Here is a 26,383-nt window from a genome sequence, read left to right on the forward strand (position 1 = left end):
GGCAACCAGGTGTGTGAAAAAAGCACTGGGGAATGGGAAGTGGCTGTGAAATCAGAGGCTAAAATACAAACAGGCAAACAGTGTAAAGAAGAACATACTGAAGACTGAAGCAGTGCTGTCATCACTTGAAGTGTGGTACCTTTTTGAGGAGTGTATGTCCATTCCCTTTTTTATTAGTACATTAAGCTAATTTTAATTGCATACATTGCTATCACAAATGTGTTTAAATGCAAACACAAATATTTAAAGCCCCCAGAATTGAACTGTGGAGAAGTGGAACTGTGTTTTTTGATGGAGTGATGGAGCTACCTCCCAATACTTTTGAGAAGGGAATTTTGGGGATTAAAATCCTGACCTCACTATCTCAGAAAGCCTTCCCTGGAGAGTAGAGAGAGTTACTCCAACAAAAGCCAGGTAGATATAGAAATAGTGTACGATCAGGTGTGTCCCAATACTTTTGTCCATGTTGTGTATGTATGTACGTGTGTGTCATTCTGGTGTGGTGGTGTTGATTTTGGCCAGAGCAGATGTCCATGTGTTGATGGGGAGTATTTTCATTGTTTGGTCATTCAGAGCTGCAGGGGAATGATACCTGATCCTGCTGCTCGGGGACACAGGAAGTTGAGCATATGGTGTCGCATGGTTGTGCATCCCCCTGGTGTGAGTTGGCCATTAATAGAGAGCAGCTGACTAATCCACAGCTCTTTAATGGTCATCAGGATACGGCTAAATTACAATAGGCTGTTTATTCTCCTGCTTTGTCGAGGTCTTTTGGAAGATACATGCTTCCATTGTTGTTTCTATTGTTGTGCTTAGTTCAGAGCACTGTTGCCTCTGGTGATGCTGAAGCCCCTGCGGCTCTATCCTCTTTTTAGCTCAACTCTGCACCATGAAACCTCATTAGCAGATGGAAAAGCCATAGAGGTCTGAAACTCCACGTAGAGCCTGACTCCACAGCGTCTGACTGCTGGTCTGAGGGAGGGGGACTGCTGACGGATTTATGGTCCCTAATCTTTACAGATCCCCCTACTGTGAGCTGTGAGGATCCCACCCAGTACAGCAGTGCTTTTCAATACAATCGTTAACTGCCTTGATTGTAGCTTTTGAATGGTTATAATTTAATGAGTTTTCATTGTATTTAATAAATAATATTTAAATAATCCACAGCTCTGAAAAAAATAAGAGATCACTTAAAAATTATAAGATTTCATTTTTTTTATCAAATTGAAAACCTCAAATATATATTTTTTGCACCAGGAGTGGCATAAAGCAAAATCAGTGTGTAAGACTGGTGGAGGAGAACATGCCAAAATGCATGAAAACTGTGATTGAAAACCAGGGTTATTCCACCAAATATTGATTTCTGAACTTTTAAAAATGTATGAATATGATTTCTGAACTTTTCTTTACATAATTTTCAGAAAGCTCTGCATCTTTTTTGTTTACTTTAACTTTTATTTCATTGCAAACATTATAAACCTAAAATATATCATGTTATTGCTATTGTTGTAGTTGTTGAGCAGTGCAAACCATTAGCATATTTCGCAAAATTCGCTGTTTTTCTGAGCTCATACAGGAAAGGATGTGACACTTACTTTACAAGATAATGAGTGTGTCAAGTGACTTCCACATATTAAAAGTGAGCAACATCCTCAGACATTGAAATTTCTACACCGTGTACACAGTGTTCTTAATGATACTCGTTTTTTTAAGATCTTTCTACATGGGTGTTTGCCTCAATGGTGTTACTGGCAGTCATAATGGAATGGCATATCAAAATAATATAAAAAGAAAAAAATCTAAGAGTGTTTAACAGTATTGTGAGTGTACTGCATGAATGTTTGTTTAAATGAGCTGCTTCCCAAAAGTTCTCATATATGCTCACACACCTCCCACACGCACTATGATAGATTTGTCAGTAAAGCCATTAAAGAACCACTATTGGGTCCATATTTGTTAACTTCTTCCAAAAGAGCTGTGTTCATGAAGAACTTTTAAATTGGTATTGATGTTTACTTTTTAATACCTTCAAAATGTTCTCTAAACATACAGTATAGCTTTCATGTGTTTGGTTTCTTATGAAACCAGACTTGTTTTTTCTGTAATATCACTCAAAGAATGCTTTATATCACTTTTAATTTGAAACAGTCAGTGGTTCATTGCACTTTTTCTAAGACTATTTCTGGGTTTTTAAAGGGATTTAAATGTGGCGATTGCGTGGCACCACTTACTTTAACACCACCTGGCCTTTCTCTGTCCTTAAACCACTCCACCATTAGATATGCTCTACAGTGTCTTGCATTGCTTCATTTCATTTTCAAGTGATTTTCTGTGGTTATCCTTCAAAAAAATAGCTTGACCCCTACAGATATAACCAAAACATCTGCTGAGCATTTGTGTATGAGAGATGTACAGATCTAAGCTATTGTTTTGGCTTGGCTGCCAGTGTACAGTATATAGATACCATATGAGAGAGATTCAAGGATGTCTCTAAAGCTTACACTAATGTTTGAATACTGTACTATTGTGTTTGAGCAGTTAGAAATGGTTCTTATTCTAAAGCCTATCGATTAACATGCATTAAAAATTCATGTATGTGTGGTTTGCTGCAACTTGACCTTGGCCACCATGTATGCAATAGTATATTGGAAATGGAGAAACAAATTGGATGTCGTGATTTTCCCAGGTTTTCCAAATTTCGAAATTCTTTGTCCTCTCTGGCAATCACTCAAGTATTTTACAACATCGTTCGTTCATCAGAATTGACACCCTGTGCTCTTAACTGATTACAACCATTAAATCAACACCCACACTTTAGCCGTAAATATGAAAAAGCGAGCCTTTTGATACAAAGTGAATACTGAGTAGCCATTAAAAACATTAAAACCACCAGGATAGCAAACAGCCAGTTCTTTAGGTAAGACATGTGGAAAGCAGGAAAATTGGACAATTGTAAAAATATGAAGGCCAGATAGTGATGGATAGATGACTGGGTCAGAGCATCTTCAAGCATCAGTCAGACTCGTGGGATTTTCTCAGTATGCAGTGGTCACTATATACCAGAACTGTGACCTCCAAATTCACCAGAAATCAATTTGATCAAGTCTTTGATCCATAGAGGCCTTGAGAGTCCCTTCAGAGGTCTTGTGGAGTCCATGCTTTGAAGGGTGATATGCAGGAGAACTACACAGTATTAGGTCAATGGTTTTAATGTTATGACTGATCTGTGTGAATTGAATGTAAACAAAATTGATTATGCAAATTGCAATAAAATCACTGCTTTAATAGCATAGTTACATTTCAATAGAAGAGCAAAGTGAAAGTAATTAAACCTGACTTCTAATTTTATGTCTAATTGTGTTTTTTAAGCAAAGACACAAAACAGAGTCTTTAAAAGAGAATATTTACTGACATTTATCAATGCACCAGAGCTATTTTCAACATAATGCAGTTGAGAATCATTGTGTTCTCCATTACTTATTCATGTGCTGTAGTACTGACTACTCTCTTTCCGGTCTTCACCATTAACCTTATTCAGTCTCTACCTCTCTCTCTGTCGCTCTTTCTCTCTAATCTTTATTCTCTCTCTCTCTCTCTCTCTCTCTTTCTTTCTCAGTCTCTCTCTCTGTCTCTCTTTCCCTTTAATCTTTATTCTCTTCCATCCTCTCTCTCTCCTTTTCAGTTTAATCTTTATTTTCTCTTATCCTCTCTCTGTCTCTCTTTCTCTTTATACCTCATCCTGCTCTCTTAATCTCTCTCTATGTCTCTCTGTGTTTCTCTCTCTCATTCTGCTCTCTCTCAGCCTCTCCCTCTGTCTCTGAGTGGAGGTGGTCCATACTAATTGAGTTTCCGGTTTCATAGCCAGGAGCAACAGCAGTTTATTGTGCCAAACAGCAGGACAGCTGTAAAATTACTGAATGGAAAAATGAAAAAAAAAAAAGCTACTTAGTTAAAGTATGGCTAGATCACATTACTCTTGATCAGTTGTTCCCATTCTGTCTAGTCTTGTATATTTAGACATAAAACCACATAACATGTTGTCTTTCTTAGCAAGTTGTTGTTATAAAGGGCTTCAACATCAATATCGACTAGATTTGCTGTTTTATTAATGAAACAGGAAAGAGATTTTGATTTAAACTTAATTGTCTGAGGCTTGTTTCAAAAACGTAGAGACAAAGACAGATTTATGGGGTGGTAGAATTTCTTTTTTAAATAAGTAATGTTTGTTCAGTAAGTTTGATTTTTGGAGGAAGGATTTCCCCTGGGGAATTGTGGTTCCTTTAAAAGTTTCTTCATTCAGGTTTAAGAGAATTGTTCCTTGCTCATTGATGAGTTTTATGTTTTATGAGTTGCTGATCTTTTTTTGTTATTAATTAATTATTTGAATAGGGGTGTTCAGGTGTGTCAGGGTTGTTTTTGTAATCTGTCTCAGTGAAGTACTGGTGTAATTTTGCAGCCAGCTAATGAAATTTAGTGAACTGTACAGTAAATCACAGAATGTTGTTAGATTTTCTGATAATCACAACTCAAGAATAGCTCTACATCATATCAGGGTTTATAGTGACTAAACTCTATTAAACTTGATAACTTGATCAAAACAAGCTCAGAAACATTTCTAGCCTTTAAAGCTTTTTCTTGTGGATGCAGCAGTTGTTAATTTCCTGTGTTTGTGAAAATATGTGATGCATATTATAGACTTTTAAACAGTGCTGATCTCTCTTACAGTGAGAAACAGAGCCTGATGGGCCCATTCACCGGTCCCCATGCTCCTTTCACTTAAAATTATGGTTCTGTATCTCTCAGCTTGTCCAGAAATGTATTTTGTGTTTTTAGTGGTGGCTCAAACTGCAAATAGCACTTTCTGATGTGCAAAAATACCAAATAAAACATAATGCTGCCTTTTTAAATGTTTTTAAAAGCCTTCTAGTTCATCTTTTTATAGATATAAAGTGTTATAGAATTTTTAAAAAGTGTAGTTAGTTAAGAATAATTAGTGGCAGGTCTAGATCATACTCTAGATTAAGCAATGACTTTGTAATATAACAAACCCTGTCCAGTACCTTGCTGAATCATCAGAATAAAGATTGAAACTAAGAGACTTACTTTGTTGTACTTTACTCAATTTAAATTTACACACATTATAGCTATTTCTGTAAGTGTGGCAGTTTAACAAGATTGGATAATCTTTTTACTCTGAAAACATTTTGACACATTTTCTCTGCTGTAGCCCTTCTTTCTTTATATTCAAGCACATGCTCTGTGTGCAGGAGATCACACTCATCCTGAATGTAAAAAAGCAGCATTGGATCTGTTGGCATCTATAGTTAATGGCTATAATCCAACTTAGGTCTGTCTCAGTCAGGTTGTGTGTCTATGTGTGTGTGCGTGTGTGTGTGTGTGTGTATGTGTGTGTGTGTGTATAAGTGTGTTGACTGTCTCCAAGCTTTTAGCCTAATGAATGCCTTTCGGGCGAGCTCTGGCCCAGAGGAGCCCATTTGGCCTGGTGCCACGGTGCCATGCAGGGCTGTGCTGACTCACACCTCAGATGTATAGTGAGAAACTGGACCAGTGCTGGGGGACAATGTGTGGCTACAGGAGGACAGTGAAGGGAAAAGTCAAGAAGATGTTTATATGCCAGTGTTTCCCATCCCAGTCCTAGAGTACCCTGGTATTGAACACCTCTTTTTGCTAAAACTTTTTGGCTCACATTATCTTTCATGTTTGTTTGGATGAATCTGTGTTAAAGCACGTTGGCTAATATATTCATTCAAAGCAACTTCTCCCTCAGGCACAGCAGTGTTGCTGGAGTTTTTAAACATAAAAGGTGAAAGGATGCTGGTGACAGGATGCTGGCCAAAGAATGCTGTTGGTTGGCTGCTTTTCTCCCATTTTTCAAAAATGCACTTCCTATGTTCTTCAGCACGGCTGGGTACGGCTAAACCAAAACTTTTTGGAAAGAAACCCTCTTGACATTTCACTAATGTTCTCAAACTATTATGTTCCTTTTTGTACTCTGCTGTTTAAACTGAAGTATTACACCTACAGTCACTTTTGTTTGAAGGGAAGACAGTTTTCTGATGAAGCAGGATAATATTTTAGTATATGCTCATGTGGAACATCTGCAATTTGTCAGGTTCATCTGCATGTTGAGCTCATCTGCATATTGCAGCATTCTGCAAAGTCAGGGTAACAAGCTAGTCAGACAATCCAGACAAGCCTTTTCTTTTGCAGTAAAATCTTGTGGTCATGATAAGCACCTTTATAACAATCACAAGTTTATAGAAAACAGTGGGATGTAGCTGTTCTTTGGTCTTTTGGTGTTCTTTCATAAAAACTTGTCCGTACAATTAATCACCTGTACACCCCCACAGGAGACTCTGAGACTGTGGAGATGTGGAGGGTGCTCTGTGAGGAACCAGTGCCCATTTATCTTTCTCTTCTTACTTTGTTGTTTGTTGTCCTCTGCTTCCACATGTGGACAGTACATCACGTTTTTCTAACCTGTCGGGCAACGACCTCTCGCCACCTCTCCCTTCCTCTCTCTTCATTTGTTTCTTCCAACCTTCGATCTGTCTTTTTCTCCAGTCCTCTTTAGAAGAGGAATGCGCAGACTGTGTATCCTCCCACAGTGCTTTGCGTCTTCACTCTTGTGTATGTTTGTGTGTTAGTGAAATGATAATAAAGCGTGCTGGCTGTGTCTGAAATCTTCATTTTTGCTGTGTTTTGTCTGAAGCTTGGTTTGTTTGGCTTTGGGGTGACCCCTCTTAGGGGCTGGCTGTCAAATAGAGAATAGCGGCCTGTCTCTCTCTCTCTTTCTCTCTTCCTCTCAATTTCTGTCTCTCTCTCAGACACACACACACACACAAAGTGCCTTAGTTTGCCATAAACTTTATTTAGAATCTTCGTAAATCCCTCTTTCTTTTTCTTTTTTCCTTATCCTTTTCCTCCGTCTATCTCTCTCTCTCTAAGTCTCTCCCTCCCTATCTATTACTCCCTTACTTTCTCTCTTTCACTGTTTCATACTTTCTCTCCCTCTCTCTCTCTCTCTCTCTCTCTCTCTTTCTCTCTCTCTCTTCCTGTTTTCCTTACTCTCTTTCTCTCTCAATCACCCTTTCCTTTGCTCTCTCCATTTCTCTCCTTTCTTTATTCTCTCTCTCTTTCTCTCTCCACTGTATCTTTTTTCTCTTTGTCTGTCCACCCCCTCCTCGCTCTGTCCTTCGCACAGCCTCCATTCAATTTGTTCATTGATCTCATTTCACCTCTCTATGTAATGCAGCCTCCCTCTCTTTACTCTTCCTCTGTTCGGAGTGATGTCATTTAGTGCTGGTAGAGAATGTTGACCACCCCACCCCACCCCACCCCCCTGCACCGTTCATGTTAAACCGCACTCTTTGTTTCAGCTCATGCTAAATAGCCGTGTCTGAAACAGTCTCTCTCTCCCGCCCATCTGGCTCTGCTCCAGCTCCTCAGACCTGCTTATATGCAAAATCAGCCCATTCATCTGGAGCAGTGATACAGTAATGTGCTGCTTACAAACTGTGTAGGAGAAAAGAAAAAACAAGTAAAGGAAAGAAGTGGAAAGAAAGAAAATAAGGCAGACTGACAGGTGTAATCGATGGATTTAACAGCAATAAATAGAAGCATCTAGCTGAAACTTTGTAAGCTCTGTAAGATTGCTTTAATTGTCTGTGTCAACCATGCAGAGTTTTTATAGATATTGTCATTGTTGTAAGAAAGGCTCGTAACTAACTTTTTCAGGATTTACTTTACATAATTGACATAATTTAGCACTATCACAGAACTACAAAGATGCAGAGGTATGTAATAAACATGGCCTTAACACCACCTCTTTGCTTCTACACTGTTCGTCCATTTTATCAATTTGACTCTCAGCTCCTTAGACATTCCTACCTAGTCCACCTTGTAGAAACAAAGTCAGATACAGAAGAAGATGAAGAAGCTAGTGCATCATCAGTGATCACAAGATGCTTTCCACAGGATACTGCTGACACAGAAGTGACACTATGATGTTTAAAAACTCTAAGAGCACTGCTGTGTCTGATCCACTCATACCTGCAGGTCACCCGTGACCTACCGCCCAAATAATACCTGCTCTGTGCTGGTCCTGTGGGGTCCTGACCAGTGAATAACAGACTGAAAAGAAGACAATAATCTTTGCAGAGAAACAGATAGAATACATACAATTGCTTCCACAGTGGATTCAATACAATATGAAAAGTGAGTGTAGAAAGAAGGAGTTTATGTTAATGGAAATACATGGTACTTTTAAAAATTACTGTAATTAGCAGCAAATATTACCTTAGAAAATGTGTAAGGTAAAGTAGAGTGATGGGATGTCAGTTGTGTTACAGTATGTGTGATTGTGGAGAGGGTTCTGAGTCTCTTGAGTGTTAAGAAGTCTAATGGCCTTGTGGTAAAAGCTGTTGCAGTGTCTGGCAGTGATGTTCTAGTACTTTTTGCTTGAGGGCAGTAGGGAAAAGGGTAAGTGTTGGTTGGAGTCACCCACAATGCTGTTCTCTTTTGGATGCTCATGTCTATTACATTTTCAGGGCTGAGGAAACGTGATGACCTCAGCTGTCCTTACTCTGCACTGTAGGTTTATGAACTGTAGGACTCAACAGACTCACAAACTGTCATTAAAAGTCCTGCTTTTACACATCCTCTGTCTGTCAGCAGCTGGAGCTGGATCACAACAGCATGTTACAGTAATAACAGGCCCATTTATTTGATGGTGATGAAAGTAATGATTGTTTGGAATAATTGCTGTAATTTGCATTACATGGTCTGACAAGTGTCAGCAGTCTCCGAGTCAGAGAATAATAACATATACTGTACTGTTTACTTTGCAAAAATTGCCTCTAGATCAGCATTGTTACAAACTGTAAAACAGCATGGGTTCTAACGGGCGGTTTTGCGTCTGATAATACCTTCTCCTACTGAACTGGTACACGGCGCAGTGTGTAGCTTTATCTGGAGAGCCTCTTAATCTGCTGCCATCAGCGTTAGTAAATATACTGTAAGCCTACTAGGCTTGTCCCGTAATACAGTGGGCTATTTTTGCTTGCATATGCTTTATGGCGTGCCTCTCTAGGGAGATGGGAGTGCTTGCCTGGCTGGAGCTTCTGTCAGGGTGTCACTTACCAAGCCCAGTCAATCATTAGCTCAGTAGTAGCAGCATTTCTACAATATGTAAGACAAGATGGCCCCACCCATACACATACACACACACACACACACACACTCCTGTCTCTCCTGTTAGTCCTCCAAGGCTTCTAGGTCAGTAATGTCAAAGAGTTCCTCTGAAAGTCATCTGACCTGTCCATGCACACCGACCTTCAGCTATATGGTTAAACATTTCATCCAACTTAATGAGCTCATCCTTTAGTAATGCTTGTGGTTTTATATCTGTGTGAAAGGCTTTAAAAGGATCTCTAGACATAACCTATCATAGTATAGGAAATGCCTAAAGTCACGTATCAGTATGTAAATTGATCATGAAGTCTTACTGTAGGAGACAACTTGGAAATGACCATACCTGTATAAGTTGTGAGGTGTTATCTTGAGTGAGGTTAAACGCTGGTCAGCGTGCTCATGTCAAGGTGATGTCAATTAACAGAGTTTGTGAAGAGGCCTGATAGTTGGTGCCAGATGAATGACACATTCCATTTCCGAAGTTGTGCAGACATTTAACATTACTTGATTAGGCATTACCACCCACAATGGACAACACAGTGGGTGGTAATGATTGTGACCGACAGCATCTGGCTAGAATTGTCCATGCCAACAAACAATCAGCTCTAATAGAAATCATATCCACATTCAATGTAGGAGAATTCACGCATGAATATCCTGCAGCAAAAGTCACGGAACATGACACTATTTCCAAAATAATGTGATTTTACAACTCTCAATGGATGTCAACAGAAAAAAAAGTTTGGTTCCAAGACATTTTAGGGCATTCTTTTGGTCTTTTTGTGTAAACATTTTGACACAATGTAAAAAAATCAACTGTCAGATTGAAATTGTGATCTGTAGTCTTATGTGAGTGACATTACTGAACTGCATTAATCCAAAAATAAGAAAAAGGTGAGAATGGCAGTCCTTCTTGAGTCTATGTTGCTATTTTGTAATCTTAGCTTGCCTTACAGCTACCACAGGCAGCACTGATTGAATCAATAAATCACAATGACTGATATCTTAACTTCATTGAGACTTGTGTGTGTGTGTCTCTGCCTTTATTTGATCATGAATGGATCTCAAATTTCACCACAGATTAATGTGATCAAAATATTTTGGTATGAATCAGAATTAATAAATGCATAAGTTTACTAAACACAGGTGCCCAGGTTGTGCCTTACAAAGCCCCTGACTTCTACAATATGTAATACAAGGAGACCACCAGACCGCCCCCCTTCCCCACCCCCACCACACACACAAACACACACACACACACACACACACACACACACACACACACACACACACACACACACACACACACACACACACACACACACACGCACACACACACACACACACACAATGCTTTCTCATGTCTTGTTCCTGCGCCTGTAGGTTAGTGACGTCCATGTCACTTAATTGTTGTGTACGATGCGGCCGTTTGCCCGCCAGGCCAGACGTAGCGTCCGCTGGGGGTCATTCTGCAGCCGGCTGAGAGCCGCCGTTGTTTCTCCTCCATTTGAAGCAGTTTATGGTGTGACTACTTCAATAGACGGCCATTGTTTGAGTGCTGCTGCTGGAGGGGTTTACATCAGAGCTGCTCCAGCAGCACACTGCCCCACTGCCCTCCACACTGGCCTTTAGTTCTCTAACCGTCTTCATGCCCTTAGGAGCAGAATGACCATGTTGATTGGAAATGGAGGGTTGCTGTAGTGGTGACAAGATAAGATGGGAAGGATCTGCTGTGTTTGTGCACAGCACACTGTTCATACACAGTAAATTCTCAGACTTTTTCATGCTGAATGGTACCAGATCTTGGCAGAGCCAATGGGGAATACATGCGGGACTATATTTATTAGGTCAAGGGCAAAGCTAGCCACTCTAAAGCACTTTTAAGGCCAGGCAGTTTCTCTGCATTCATTGTCATTGTGCCAGCAGGTCCTTACAACTGACTGTCAGCGCTCACCCACTAGCATTTAATCATGGGGTAGCTAACATTAGCGTGCTGTAAAGCTATTTATGGCTGTGGCCGAGTGAGTGCTCAGGTGTTGAAATTGTCTACAAGCTCATTGCCAGTCTCTGAAGATGGCTGAAGTTGACTGTTTATGCTGTACTAGGCCTCGTTTTATGGTTTGTTTTAGAACTGTTTGGATTTGCTTGCGAACAGTGCCAACTGCTCGTACATCAGAGCTAGTGTGCCCCTTTTTAAACTGTCTAGACTACATTAACCCTCAGCTGAGTGGAGACAGTGAGACAGACTGGACGTGAGTCAGTAGTAGTCCCTGTACCCTGTGGAAGCGCAGCGGCACGGGTGTTCCTGTGTGATGGTCATGGGGTCGCGGCCCAGTGGGTCTGGACTGTCTCCAGTGTATTGTTGGAGTTTCCAGTATAAACACACAGAGACAGTGCACCTCCCTGGCTGGCTGACACTGAGCAGCCAGCGTTCACTCACAGCCTGCCCTACAGACCCACTGTGTGTGTGTGTGTGTGTGTGTGTGTGTGTGTGGGAGGTGCAGCAGTGTCACAATAAATGATGGAGCCATTAATATCCCCTCTGCTCAGAGTGGATATATCTGCTTAATGGAACAAATCTTTTTTTCAAGTTTAGTAACTAAGCTTTAGAGTTTTGAACTGCAGCTGTTTCAGAAGTGATAACAGATATTTGGGCGAAATTAAATTCACAAATCATAACAAGTTTACAACAATATGCTCTTATTAAATATGGTTATTTCTTAGGCAGATACATGTGTAAATAGTAACAAATGTGGTCTTGTCACTATAAAAAAGCTCTCAGAGGCTACTTTTTATTGTGTACTTCTTGGGGAGAGATCATTGACTGCTAAAGCTGCCTATACAGCTCTGGAAAAAAATAGGAGACCAGTTTAGTTTCTAAATCAGTTTCTCTGATTTTGCCATTTATAGGTATATGTTTGAGTAGAGTGAACATTTTTGTTTTATTCTATAAACTACAAACAACAATGTTGTCATTTATAGCATTTATTTGCAGAAAATGAGAAATGGCTGAAATAACAAAAAAGATGCAGAGCTTTCAGATAACGCCATGTTTTAAGAGTTCAGAAATATTTGGTGCAATAACCCTGGTTTTAATCACAGTTTACATGCATCTTGGCATGTTCTCCTCCACCAGTCTTACACACTGCTTTTTAATAAATTTATGCTACTCCTGGTGCAAAAATTAATGCTTGATTTTTTGGTGTAATGATCTGGGTTGTCCCAAGGAGTAATTTGAGGGACACTAGAAGCAAAGTGATGTGTGCAGGACATCCTGGACCGGAAAATGCCTGTCCACGCACACAAAGTTTTTTTTTTAACGTCTCCATCAGATTTGCAGCACTTGCTAAATATGCCTAGTTGCCAGATTCATCACCTTTGAGGCATGTATAGGTTTAGCTTGGTTGCCACCTTTGGCAGCCTCAAATGTGCTGCAGGATGCCATATAGTACCTGTATGAGTGTATCTCATCTTGTTTCTGGGCTAGATGCAGCCCAACAGTGTACAAGAGCCTCCTTTCAACTGTACATTTCATCACACATATAAAGTTTTATGTGATTGCAACAACTCATTTTGAGGCATTTTTTGTAAATTAGTGTCATTTTATCATACAATAACTTATATATGTGTATGTGGTATTTTTAGGGATTTGATGTGTAGTTTCAGACATTTTATTACAAATAAATAACTGTAGAATTAAAGAAATAAATAAAAGTATATGTGTGTATGTATATATACACCATACACTGTAGTAGTCCTATGTATGCATGTCTAGACATGTAACACACAGTGCACCAGATCACTGCTATGCATACCACCGGCCCCACCCCGGCCACTGAAATCCTAAACAGTTATTTAGGAGGGTCACTGGGGACGAGGGTCACTGGTTATTTTTGACATCGTTCCCACTGTGTATGAAGCACTGTCTGTTTGACCGGGAAAAAATAAGTCTTCATTCATATAATCCTGTGATGCCAGGAATCACTGTAATGTCACAATATTTCTAAAATCCTATTTACTAAAGATACAAACATCACATATTTTCTACCAAACTGAAGATACAACCATACTACTGAGATATTTGTAAAACTAACTACTAACAATAGGATTGTGGCTTGTTTAGAAGAATGTTATAGCTTCTTCTAACCTTACTTCCCAGAAAGAGCTAATATGTAAACCGGTAGTTTTCTAGTTTTTTCTGTCTAGAGACTTGTTGTGCTTCCCAGCCCAGTGGACATGTATCTGAAGTTTTATATACTTTTGGCATCTACATTATTAAAAAAACTGTAAAAAGTGGTTAATTGATAAACTGGTCCAATATGTAGCTTCCAGCAAAACTGTGCCAGGCAGCTGTGAGGTTGTGACCTATGTACTGTAATACAGCACTGTAGGCCTGGTATCAGCTTAAATTCAAATTGCAAAGCCAATTATGGTAAGTGAGAAATAGGTGGGTGAGAACTGTCGGGCATAGAGTGCATGTTAGCTGAAAGTTGACACAGTTTGAAGACAGAAGGAGCACTTTATTTATTCTAATATATTAACAATTAAACTCTGTACTGAGAAATGCAGTCTAAATTAATTTATAAAATAGTTTAAATATTTTGCATAGATAAAATATTACTTTTTTTTTTTTTCCTTTTTTTATAATTTTATTTCGATTTGTTTGCCATTTTCTCCCCAATTTACACGGCCAATTACCCAACCCACTCATGTATTATTATTATTATTATTAAATCATACACTATAAACTAACATAAGATACATACACATGCTTTACATATGTATCATCAACAATCGTGTGCTTAACAGCCATGTTCTGTCACATCTTGGCCTCGTCTCGTGTCTCTGTGTGTCTTCCCCACGTGACCTGTGCTCCCCTGTGTCTCCCGTCTCAGTACTTTTCCACTTTTCCACTTTCTCATTTGTAGCTCCGCCCCTTCCCCAGGTGTTTCCAATTCTAGTGTGTTTCATGTTACTATAAATAGCACTCCTCTGCCACTTTGTCTCCGTCGGTCTTTGCACTAACCTCTGTTGTTTTGTCTCTGTGTTTCTCTGCGTTTCTATAACCCTAGCTCTGTGTTTATTCCTAGTTTGTTTCCTGTGCTCCTTATTTCGGGTTTTTCTCTGTTTATCTCCAGTTTATGTTTCTAGTCCCTTGTTTATTTCCGTTAACTCCTTGTATTTAACCCTGCTTTGTGTTTATTAGTTTATTCCCTTGTATTTATTTCCCTGCCCTGTTTGGTTTGTTTATTTTTATTATATTCTCTAGTTTGTTTGTTTTAGTTCTCTGGTTCCTCTCGTTTGTTTTCTGGTTATTTTCAGACATTTAGTTTATTCCCTAGTTCATTGTATATATCTCCCTGTTCCGTGTTTTAGTGTTTACTTGTTTCTTGTTTCTTTATTACTTCTTATTTATTTATTAAATTATTATTTATTGATTTCACCCTACCTGCACTTGTGTCCGCCTCCTCGTCTCCCTGCCTGGGTATTCCTGACATGTACACTGACAAGGCAGAAAGGACAGGACATAGTAACACGTCCAATAAAAGCTAAAGAAAACTGAACTGACACACATACACTGTTGGAAGTGTGTGTGGCCCTCCTGCATTGAATGCATGTGAACGGGGATGTGATCTCTTAGTATTTCATTAATTCTGTGTAAAAGTAATTTGGATGAATCCCTATTAATCCATTTATTATGATTTTTTTAGACAATGTAAAGAACAGTTTGCCAGATTACATGTAAAAGCAAGAAACATCAAAATGTAATGTATACAAGGTTTTTGCGTAAGTGTGACGATTTTAGATCCATTGTGACATGCTTTTGCTATTTGATAACAATTATATTTTGTTTTTTTTATTATTGTTTTGTATAAAACAAACAGATCTTTTTATTTGTTAAAGTGGAAATCATTTGAATCCACTAATATTGGTGTAAAACCTACAGTAATTTTTGTAGTAATTATTCTATATGTTTCTGCTTTCTTTCATGCTGTTAAATAGCTTCCAGTGCTACATTGCACTAATGTTTTGCAGTAATTAATATTTTATGAGCTTGGAGCTATTACAGAAGAGCTGTGCAGTATCCCAGTACCTCCACATCACACTCCACCATTTTGTCCTCCAGAAAACCTCCTACAACACATTAGATAATTAAAAAGGTCTTTCAGTCTCTGATGGATGCAATCCGCATTTATTTCAGACTGTCGAAGAGGAGTAGAAGCAGTCGTGACATGTTTATATTCAGCGAGAAGTGGAGGGAGTGTCAGTATTAACAGTGTTCAGACGAAGGATTAGGTGTAGACATATAGTTAAATTTACTGTACATTCTCAACCATTATGTTCTTTTTGATCTTTGTTTGATGAAGTGAGCTGTTGGCCCCCGACTTCCAAGAAATATGGTACAGTCCAAACGGAGCCCGCCAGTTCTCCATCCCATCCAACAGGGTGAGTCCAGGAGCTGTTTTAAAACTACGCACAGCAGATGGTATTTCTGAACATTAGCTCATATCAAACGAATACCTTGTGTTGTCTTGGTAATCACATGATAGAGTCCCAACACACCTCTGAAAGAGGCCATTAGTTATGTTGTTATCATTGCTTTTATAACCACTGGCAGAGTCTAAATGCTGAGAGAAGAGAACCTCACGGTGGATTCCTGACGTTTCTGACGTGGAGAGAAACTCCTCAGTCTTTAATGATAAGGAAGATCTAAAGCTGCTTTGTGTGCTTGTTTTCAGGAGCACTGTTATTACCATGGTGAGGTTAAAGGGTTGGAGGACTCCAGTGTGGTTTTGAGCACATGCAATGGACTGAGGTAAGGACCAAAATATCTATACCGTAAATAAGTCACACACCCACATGCACACACACTAAATTGCAACATCATTTCCACAGGAAATTACCTATACATGTTTAAAAGTAAAAATTCCTAAGTGGGCCTCAGGTTAGACACATAGTCCTATGAAACATTTTCAATTTTGTTTGATCAAAATATGCATTTTGTTGAGGTTACCTTTATTTTACTTTTATTTTCACCAGTATATAACTGCACAAAACTCACATTTAGAGAACAGTGCCATCAGTTTAATCTTTATTATGACATGGCATGCTTATCTATGTATTCAAAATGGAATGATTAATGATTCTATAAAAGGCTTCAGACTATATCTATGTTTCTTTACGTGTCTCTTTAGACAGAAACCTGCTTATACTTTTATAAGATATAAAAAGTTAGTTGGTTTATTTTTACAGGGGAATTCCAGGAGATTAATCAGGGTTTCATAGGTTTAATATGTCTAATTCAAAACTTCCAGTAAACCCACACATCTTCTCTACACACCCACACACAGGTTATTTTAAAGTATTCATAACCGCCGCTGTTAAATTTCCTGTAGTGCTTTTAAGGACATTCAGCTTTACAAGAGAAGAAATATCCTTAAATATTAGTGAAAGTCAGTGTACTAAAAATGTAATTATAACAAGAGTTATTTTAAACCATTTTGCAGTGAGATTTGACAGAATGTAAAGAACAACTGCTAGATTTAAGTTATGTTAGCAAGTAAAACATTACAAATGCACATCTGGTTCTTTTTTGCAGTTAAAAGAAAAATCAAAGAGGAGATGTCTTTACTATCTCTATAGTTTCTCCTAGACAACAGTGAGATTAGATTTAAAGACAAAGAAGACTTTAGACATTAGGTCTCCTGCTGCTCTAATTCAATTTATGTTAACCCTTAATAATGTGTTGATAAATAAACTTGATGAAGAAAATGGAGAAATTATGTTTTTAACCTCAAAATGTGTATATAGACATTAAAGCTATGAAACGTAATGTCATAAAATAACAGTGCTGATGTACAGCAAATTTGAGACACAGTAAAAGAAAAAGTGTTTTTTGGCTTCATGTGCTGGTCATGAACTCTTGCACTGCCTGAATGATGAAGTCCCATGAAGTGTAGTTCACTTCTGTGAGAAGAAGGGACTGGAGGTCAGAGTGGGAGAGCTGTGTGCAGCGTTTGAGTGTTGGAGAGAGGGGTGTTCATTCTCTGAGAGTAGATAAGTAAGTAGGGTGCATTTACATTTATTTGTTGTCAGAAGCTTTTATCAGTCAATAACAGAGTATCAGATAACTGTGAAAAATAAACAGACGTTTTTTCTTCCCAGTATATACAACTCTGGAAAAAATTAGAGACCACTTACAAATGATGAGTTTCTTTGATTTTACTAAATTGAAAACATCTGGAATATAATCAAGAGAAAGATGGATGATCACAAGCCATCAAACCAAGCTGAACTGCTTGAATTTTTGCACCAGGAGGGGCATAAATTTATCCAAAAGCAGTGTGTAAGACTGGTGGAGGAGAACATGCCAAGATGCATGAAAACTGTGATTAAAAAACAGGGTTATTCCACCAAATACAGACTTCTGGACTCTTAAAACTTTGTAATTATGAACTTGTTTCCTTTGCATTATTTGAGGTCTGAAAGCTCTGCATCTTTTTTGTTATTTCAGTCATTTCCCATTTTCTGCAAATAAATGCTCTAAATTACAATGTTTTTATTTGGAATTTGGGAGAAATGTTGTCTGTAGTTTATAAAATAAAACAACAATGTTCATTTTACTCAAACATAAATCTATAAATAGCAAAATCAGAGAAACTGATTCAGAAACTGAAGTGGTCACTTAATTTATTCCAGAGCTGTATATGGTTATATTCATCTTCAGAAGTTCAGTGCAAGTCTTCTAACTATTCGCTGCATGACTGAACTGAACGGTCATGTCTCTTCTTTTCCACGAGCCAAAACTCTTGTGCAAGTCCTGCAGTAAATCAGGGTTGTAGTATGAGCACTGGCTGTTTCTGGGTCACCCAGGCTCTTAGGATGTTGGAGTTCAGAGGGTTCAGTGCATGCGAGTGTAGCTGGACGTGTGCAGTGCTGAGTGGGCTGACAGTATGGAGTGTTGTTCCATGCTGTGTGTGTCCTGTGGAGAGCCAGCTTCCTGCCTGGGTTCTTCTGAGGCGACGAACGCCGGCAGAACAGGCTTGCATTGACTGATACTGCAGTGTTGCTATCACTAGGGATGGGGTGGGTTGAATACATTTACAAATTAATGGGCATCTTCTGTCCTTCAGTGCTGAGGAATGAAAGGATTCAGCCTGGGTCGTAGGAGGCTATTACACATATGAGCATGCGCGCACACACACACAAAACACACACTCACACACACAGCCATCCAAATGCTATTTGCAGCTGCAGACTTAACCTAAACTTGAGGAACTCTCATGTGTCTATGTGTGTGTGTGTGTGTGTGTGTAAGTGTGTGTCTATATTTCAGCATTTTTTCATGATTTATTTCTTTTCATCTTGTGTGTGTATGTCTGTGGTGTTTATGTGCTTTCCTTGCTGTCTGTGAGTGTGTGTTTGCATTGCAGGATCGTTTACATTTTATAGCATTTTGTTTGCGCCCACCTTCCAGCAACTGCACATCTGCAAGTTTTTTTTTTATTCCTTTCATACTTGTATATGTGTGTGTGTGTGTGCAATCATCTGTTAGGTGTGTGTAGGATGGGAACTGCTGCTCTCGAAATTCTAGGAGCAGTGCAATCTGTTTTTGCTTATGTGACCTAGTTATACGAGCTATAAACACTAGTTGGCCACCAATTGAATTTTTATTCTCCTGCCTCCTCCCATCATCTGGAAGCATGTCATCCACTAGACACAGTATGTTCATTGAATAATGGTTGCATTAGGTGTAAATAGACTTTTAGCTACTTTGAATGGGAACAAACCTAAAAATGGCATATCCTACTCATTTTAGAGCACAGTTTATTTGAATCCTTAACACTGATCTTAACTGAGGCAAGTGAGACCTACAGTTATTTAACTGTTGTTCTGGGTTCTTTTGTGACCTCCTGGATGAGTTATCCATGCCCTTTTGAAATAATTTAGTGTTCCATGTTTTTTTCATTTGTAAATAATAGCTCTCATTGTGGTCCGCTGGAGTATTAAAGCTTTGGAAATGGCTTTGTAACATTTTTCAGATTGATAGATGATCAATGATTTGTTGAATTTCTTCAGATCGCAGCATAATGTGTTGCGTGTTAAGATCTTCTAGCTGCTTCATTTTGTCAGACAGGTTCTATTCAAGTGATTGATTGATTCTACATATCTGGCAGTAATCAGGCCTTTGTGGTTAGTGAAATTGAATGAAACTGTCCAAATTGGGTTGGATAGTTTTTTTTTCACCTTAATAAATGAAATCATAATTTAAAGGTGCTTTTTACATATTTCTCAGATTTTATTGGTCTGATAATAAAGTTTGTTTGATCATCTGAACAAAGTAAGTATGACAAAAATGCAAAAACAAAAGAAATCTGCAAAAGGGCAAATACGTTTTTCACATCACTGTAAATACAAATGTCTATGTAATTCTGTGTGTCTATTCACAGAGAATAGTTCATCTATTCAACTTTTCTTGTAGAGTCTTAACTTAGTGTTTTCTTCTATCCACAGGGGCATGATAAGCCTGAACCACAGTGTCACCTACATGATCGAGCCTCTAGCCAATCACACATCCTCGCAGAGCCACGCAGTGTTCCGCACTGAGAGAATGAAAATACAGACTGGCACCTGCAACCATACCCACGCAGACCACAATTACACACACAGACTGGAGGAGCTGATTGGTGGGATTGCGCAGGCACACCAGGCCAAAAGGGTAAAGTCATTAATTATCAGATATTTTGATCTCTGATTCTAGGATGTCAGTTCTCTTCTTTACTTTTAAACAAAAAATGCATTGTTTTCTCTTAATTTACGATTTTCCTGTGAATTAAATATACAGCATTATATCATGGTGAAAAACATTATTAAGCAAAAAATTACTTTACACATTAATTAAACAACTAAAAAAACATTTTATCTTAACGTCAGCAATAATTTTAACTGGTGTCACTTCAGTAATTATTGGCTTCTGAAATGCTGAATTCTTTTTTTAATTGGCTAATTTTTTAAATGATTTATTTTCTTATTGGCTCACTTTTGAAACGTGTGCATAAAAATGGGGAGCAGATGTCAGTAAACTTAAGGTAAATGAAAGCATGCTATAAAAAGCATGCTATAAAAAGCATCATATAAATAAATAATCATATATTTAAAATATCCTTTTTTTCTCCTAATGTTCTGGCATTTGGCACTACTTAAAACATCTCTGGATCAGGGAAAACAAATGAAAAATAATAATATTACGTTTATCCTCCCTGCCTTAACACTTTAAAGTAGCTTATGGCTCAAACACCCCTCTGATACAATGTTTTATTCCAATTTACTTCATAACACTGAAGAAACAGGCTTCATGTTACGGGCTGATTCATAATTCATTTTACATTATAAAGAGTCAACATTTCTAGCAGATTTCCTCTTTAGAGCTAATTGTTTCACTGCAGGCTAATTAATATTTACGCGTTCCTCAGTAAGGGTTGTAAGTGGGTATATCTGTACAGGAAATGTCTAAATTACAGCCACTTGCATCATGACTATCAGGTCAGATATATTCAGAATCAGTGACTCATCGCTGTACCACTTCATTTAACCTTCCTCATTTCACCTGTCCTTTTCCCCTGCAGGAGAGGAGAGATGTAAGCCGCAGTATGAAGTATGTGGAGCTGATGCTGGTGGCCGATCACGCTGCGGTAAAAGCACAGCCATTAATACAGACCATCATGATGAAAGACATACTCTCTCTGAATTGCTGTGTGTGATGAAAAGTCACATCTCACAGTGATCACATCTCTATATTATAATAATGCTTTTGGGGAACACTAGTTGTCTACTTTTCAAAGCCAAGCTGTGTTTCCTTGCTTCTCTATTCACGATACCGGTGGTTTCATACATATAGGACAGGATGTGCGAAACTAGAAAGAATAAAATACTTCAGACATGTCGTAGATGACTCTTTAAATATATGGTAAAGGGGGAACTGTAATCGCTTTAAAGCCATCTGTGCTCTAACAAAACGAGTAATCTTAATTTACCACAGTCATCAACTCTGCCACACCAATGCTAAAAATAAAGCATGGTGTGCAAAAAGCTTTGATAAATCTGGCTCCCATCCTCTGCTCATACCACACAACGAGCTCCAGTTTGAGTCGGGTCTGGATTTCTGTTTCAGTGTGAAGTGCTGTCTGTTAGATGACTCACTCTGTGGTACAGCATCAGATAATCACAGAGCCCGATTTCCTTTCATCATTCATCTGGCTCCACACTAATGGAGTGCACCCTAAATGACGCCTGTGTGATGTGTGCCTGTGTGTCTGTGACTGGGAGAACTCTGGGGTCAGAACGGTACTTTGACCCACTTCCTGCCTCTGTTGCAGTTTGTGAAGCTTGGCCGCAGCCTGGAGAAGACCAAGGCCAAACTGCTTGAAGCAGCTAACTATGTGGACAAGGTGGGTTATGCTCTGTGTATTGCTTTACTGTATATATCATCATCAAAGCAGTAGCTGCAAAAAATATTTGCACCAAGGTAGTGTTGGGTTGCAGTGCTATTTGAAAGCAGGATAAAGATTTTCAAGAATAATAAATGATGGAAAATGTAGACTGATAGGGACAACACTTTGTCATATTAATTGAGTTACACATACAGAATTAGTGTATTGATGCAGCTGGGTGTGTCACAATCATGCTGTGGCTGCCCTGGAGTCCAGTTCCATTTTTTTTGGGAATGCATTCAAATTCACTGTTATTGGAATGAAATGTGGGAAAATATTACCAAAATGATATCCCTGGATATTTCTAAGAATTCTTAGTGCTTTATATGGGAAATCTACTGGTTGGGGCATATAGATATCTGATGCAGATTTTTTTAGCAGCTAGCAAGAAATAAATTAATAAAATATAATATATTATAAAATAATATATATATATATATGTGTGTGTGTGTGTGTGTATGTGTGTGTGTATAAGTATATGCATATGTATGTAAGTGTGTATTTCTTTTCTTAATACATGTTTTCTTTTTTTATTTCTCATTTTTGAGTAAGATGTTTTATTTTAGTGTAATACTGCCATGATGATGATTGTACTATTATTTGATCCTTGCCAGCCTTGTTTGTAAATTCTCTAAAGCAATAAGCTTTGATAAATCAGTAAGTTAAAAGTTAAAAAAGAAACATGCAGTATATGTCATTATGAGTATTTAAACTTTTAACACACTGTATTTCTTGAATTTTTCAGTATTACAAGTCACTGAATATCCGTGTAGCTCTGATCTGGCTGGAGATTTGGAATGACCAGAATAAGATCAGTGTGACGGACAACCCCTACAGCACACTCGGAGCCTTTCTAACCTGGAGGAGGAAACAGCTAAAACAGCTTCCCAATGACAACGCACAGCTCATCACGTCAGTCCATCCTTAATAGCGCTGGTTTTAAACACAGCCACTTTTCACAAGTTAAAATAATACTATATTTAAAGGAACTTCTGTAAACTCAGATTTAACTTCTTTTCCTCTTGTTTTAAAAATATATAAGTTTATAAGCCAAGACTGAAAACAAGCTACAAAGCTAATGTGGCTGAGAAGTAATGGATGTTTATAGCAATACGTTAGCATTGCTAGCACTACTAAATCATCAAATACTTATTTCATTACTTGTCAAGTTGTGAAGTAATCTCAAAGAGATTTGCTAATGTGATAAATTACATCTTTATCTGCATCTATAAAAATGATTAAAATTATAGTGTATTACTTTTAAAATCATGTTTTAGGTTGTTGATTAGCAAGCAGTAGCAGTTCTTCAAAGTGAACCTAAAGAAGCAAACCTCAGACACCAAATGTCTTGCCTGATCAGCTACATTTGGAATAGAGGGGAAATTTTTATAAATAAATGTAATTCCATAGTCGTGCATTTTATACAAAGCATAGTCACGGGTGTTCTGTGTGCTAGATAGGCTTTTGTAAATAGTACAATGTTTTGTGAATCTAAACAGCTCTCTTTGGTATTTTTAGGGGTATGTCATTCCAGGGCACCACTATTGGACTAGCCCCACTTAAAGCCATGTGTTCAGAATACCAGTCTGGAGGGGTAAACTCAGTAAGCAACTTACTTTATTATATTGTGCCTTCCATCCTTCAACATTTCTCAATTATTCAAGTGTTATTAATTATTCTGTCTATGTCTTCCTCTCCAGGACCACTCTGAAAGTGCAGTTGGGATAGCAGCCACTATGGCCCATGAGATGGGGCATAACTTTGGGATGAGCCATGACAGTGAGGGCTGCTGCCAGGCCCTGCCAGAGGATGGGGGCTGCATTATGGCTGCAGCTACAGGGTGAGACCCCAGCCATCCCCAGTAACATCCCAGAATAACCACTGATGTTTGTAATTCAGCTGCTGAAGATTATGCGGTGAAGATGTAAAGGGAAAAATCCAGTCACTACCTGTCCTACTTGTGTTTATTAAAAGACTTAACTCGATTATTTTTTTCCATGTGGAGGAAAATTTATATTTAATATAAAAATCTATATTTTTTAGGATAACTATTTAAATAATAACCAAAAACCAAGAGGAACCTTGCTTATCCATGCTAGTGTAATAGCAGTTTTTTATGTCACTGTATGTCTACAGGCACCCGTTCCCTCGTGTGTTTAACCCCTGTAACCAAGCCGAGCTGAAGCGTTATCTGAGCTCAGGAGGCGGAAAATGTCTGTTTAACCCCCCAAACACCAGGGCCATGTACGGGGGCCAGCGCTGTGGCAACGGCTACCTGGAGGAGGGGGAGGAGTGTGACTGTGGAGAGGCCGAGGTGAGACCATTTGAAAACACCAGTAGTGTAATTTCTTATAAATTAGTCCCAGGATTTTTCTTTTCTTTATATACACATATTAACTCAGATGTGGTGTGTTATTTTTTTAAACATCTTAGGATTTTTTTCGGTTGTTCATTAATTACTGTGAGCATTAAATCATCCTTTTACTGTTTATATACTATGTACAGTATACACTCACTGAACACTTTATTAGAGATAGGATTATCTTAAAATAGTAATAGTCAATTCATTATGGAATGAATTTATTTTTAGATTCTGGTCCATGTTGGCATGAATGCATCACACAGTTCCTACAGATTCATTTGCTCACTGTGAAAGACACAAAAGAACTATGAACTCATTGCCATGTTGATGCAGCCAGTTTTAGAAACTTGCTTTGTAACATATTGCATTATCATGTCATGACCATTAGAAGATTTTAATCTCTTTAATTGTGGCTATGAAGGGATGCACATGGTCAGTAACAATACTCAAATAGGCTTTGGCATTTAAGTGGAGGTTGATTATTAATTATTAATTATTAAATATATTATTAATTGGCTCATTATGTTTCTCTCTCTGCTTCTTTCTGTGTCTTAATAGGAGTGTTCCAGTCCATGTTGTAATGCTAACAACTGCACACTAAAAGCAGGTGCTGAATGTGCTCATGGAGTATGCTGTGAAAACTGCAAGGTAATTTCACATTGCAAGCTTTCACTCTATGACCTCCTGTTGAACTTGTAATATGCACCTACTTCCTGTACAAATGGCCGTGGTCTTTTTTGTCATGTTAACTTATGGCTCATTTCCCTCAGCTAAAAAGTCCCGGTCTGCTGTGCCGCCCTCCTTCAGGCTCCTGTGACCTGCCTGAATACTGCGATGGGAAATCCGAGTCCTGCCCTGCCAATTTCTACCTGGTGGACGGCAGCTTATGTGCACATGGCAAAGCCTACTGTTACACAGGCATGTGCCTGACCCTGGAGCAGCAGTGCCTCTCTCTGTGGGGAAAAGGTATTAATAATCACATACATACAGTTGCATCCATAAGTGTTTGGACAGTGACACAACCTTTGTAATTTATTCTGTGTACAGAACCACAATGGATTTGCAATAAAGCAGATATTTCATGGCAGCTGTGGAAGGGGACTCTTATTATAAGGTAGAAAGAGTTGTAAAAGCAAGTCACTGCAGAGACTCCCCAAATCCTTGACAAAATACTACTTACTGTGCGTATTATGTATGTATTTATTTTAAATGTATTTTTATAAATCATGAACAGTATTAAAAATATTAGATCTCAGCATTATCTTAGTGTGTTTAACTACACATAAATAAGAGAAAACTAAGTGTTTAAACTTATAATTAAAAGACTCATCTGATTTATTTTAGTGAAGGATTAAACTTTTATAGCCGATGTGGTCTGTTTATTTGTATTTACTACAATATTAGTGTATTTTCAACACGTAAACATTTGCTGCTAAGATAAACAGCTTTATATATAATTTCCTCAGACTTTTCTCAAGCAGTAATGCAATTGGTTATTGTAAACATGAAGAAATCTATTCATAGCTTTTATATGAATAGCAAAGCATCAGTAATGTAAAGGCACTGTGTTGGGAAGCGTAATCTGAACAGACTTTGCTGCTGTGTTTGGCTAGTACATCAGTGGTTGTACAGTGGGTGCTCAGTGAAATCATGCTGAAGTAGTGAAGATACCTATTGTTCACTGGGTGATGCCATCTGCTCCTCTCTAAAGCTTTCCAAATTCCTGGATCCTCTGACATTTGAGATTCAGGTTTTAGATGCAGATTAGCTGCAGATTTGTAAGATGTGTCATAGGGCACAGGACTGCTTAGGAATTTTCCTTTTTCTTTTTTTTTTTTTACACTAAACTGACCTAATCTGGCTGTTGGCAGATGCCCGACCTGCTCCAGATCTGTGCTTCACTAAGGTGAACGAGGCTGGAGATTCTTTTGGAAACTGTGGCAAAGACCTGATGGGAAAATACAGAGCCTGCACTGAAAGGTGAGGGTCTTTCACACTGTTTACATCAACAACAACAATAATAGTTCATATTGCATAGTTTATTTTATTTATTTTTTTGATTTGGTTTTCCAAATACACCCCAAAGACATTAGGTATTTTAATTAGGTACAGGTTGTGCTACACATACAAAGAAAGACACACAAATACCAAAAGGAAAAGAGGAAAGAAAACACAATAAGACATTGTAACAAACAGTTATAAGGAAACAGTAAAAAGCCTTTAACTAAAAACTGACACATACATAGCAACCTTCCTTGCCTAAAATGGCAGTGAACTCAAGATTTAAAGCTGCATTTTTGGATAGGGTTACACAGAA

At 38.3% G+C, this 26,383-nt stretch overlaps 1 protein-coding gene across 1 annotated transcript in view; it reads left to right on the top strand.

Annotated features, from left to right (window-relative positions):
• Positions 1 to 26,383, top strand: part of adam19b (ADAM metallopeptidase domain 19b) — a 38,678-nt gene that overhangs the window by 7,205 nt on the left and 5,090 nt on the right. The window contains exons 4-15 of the mRNA XM_007234335.4: positions 15,582 to 15,660; positions 15,954 to 16,030; positions 19,729 to 19,933; positions 20,841 to 20,906; positions 21,591 to 21,662; positions 22,450 to 22,616; positions 23,223 to 23,307; positions 23,405 to 23,544; positions 23,841 to 24,018; positions 24,625 to 24,714; positions 24,837 to 25,032; positions 25,938 to 26,046. Coding sequence (XP_007234397.2) covers positions 15,582 to 15,660; positions 15,954 to 16,030; positions 19,729 to 19,933; positions 20,841 to 20,906; positions 21,591 to 21,662; positions 22,450 to 22,616; positions 23,223 to 23,307; positions 23,405 to 23,544; positions 23,841 to 24,018; positions 24,625 to 24,714; positions 24,837 to 25,032; positions 25,938 to 26,046 — 1,464 coding nt within the window. The remainder of the gene's footprint in view (positions 1 to 15,581; positions 15,661 to 15,953; positions 16,031 to 19,728; positions 19,934 to 20,840; positions 20,907 to 21,590; positions 21,663 to 22,449; positions 22,617 to 23,222; positions 23,308 to 23,404; positions 23,545 to 23,840; positions 24,019 to 24,624; positions 24,715 to 24,836; positions 25,033 to 25,937; positions 26,047 to 26,383) is intronic.

The sequence above is a fragment of the Astyanax mexicanus genome, chromosome 10, assembly GCF_023375975.1.
Source record: "Astyanax mexicanus isolate ESR-SI-001 chromosome 10, AstMex3_surface, whole genome shotgun sequence".
NCBI lineage: Eukaryota > Metazoa > Chordata > Actinopteri > Characiformes > Acestrorhamphidae > Astyanax > Astyanax mexicanus.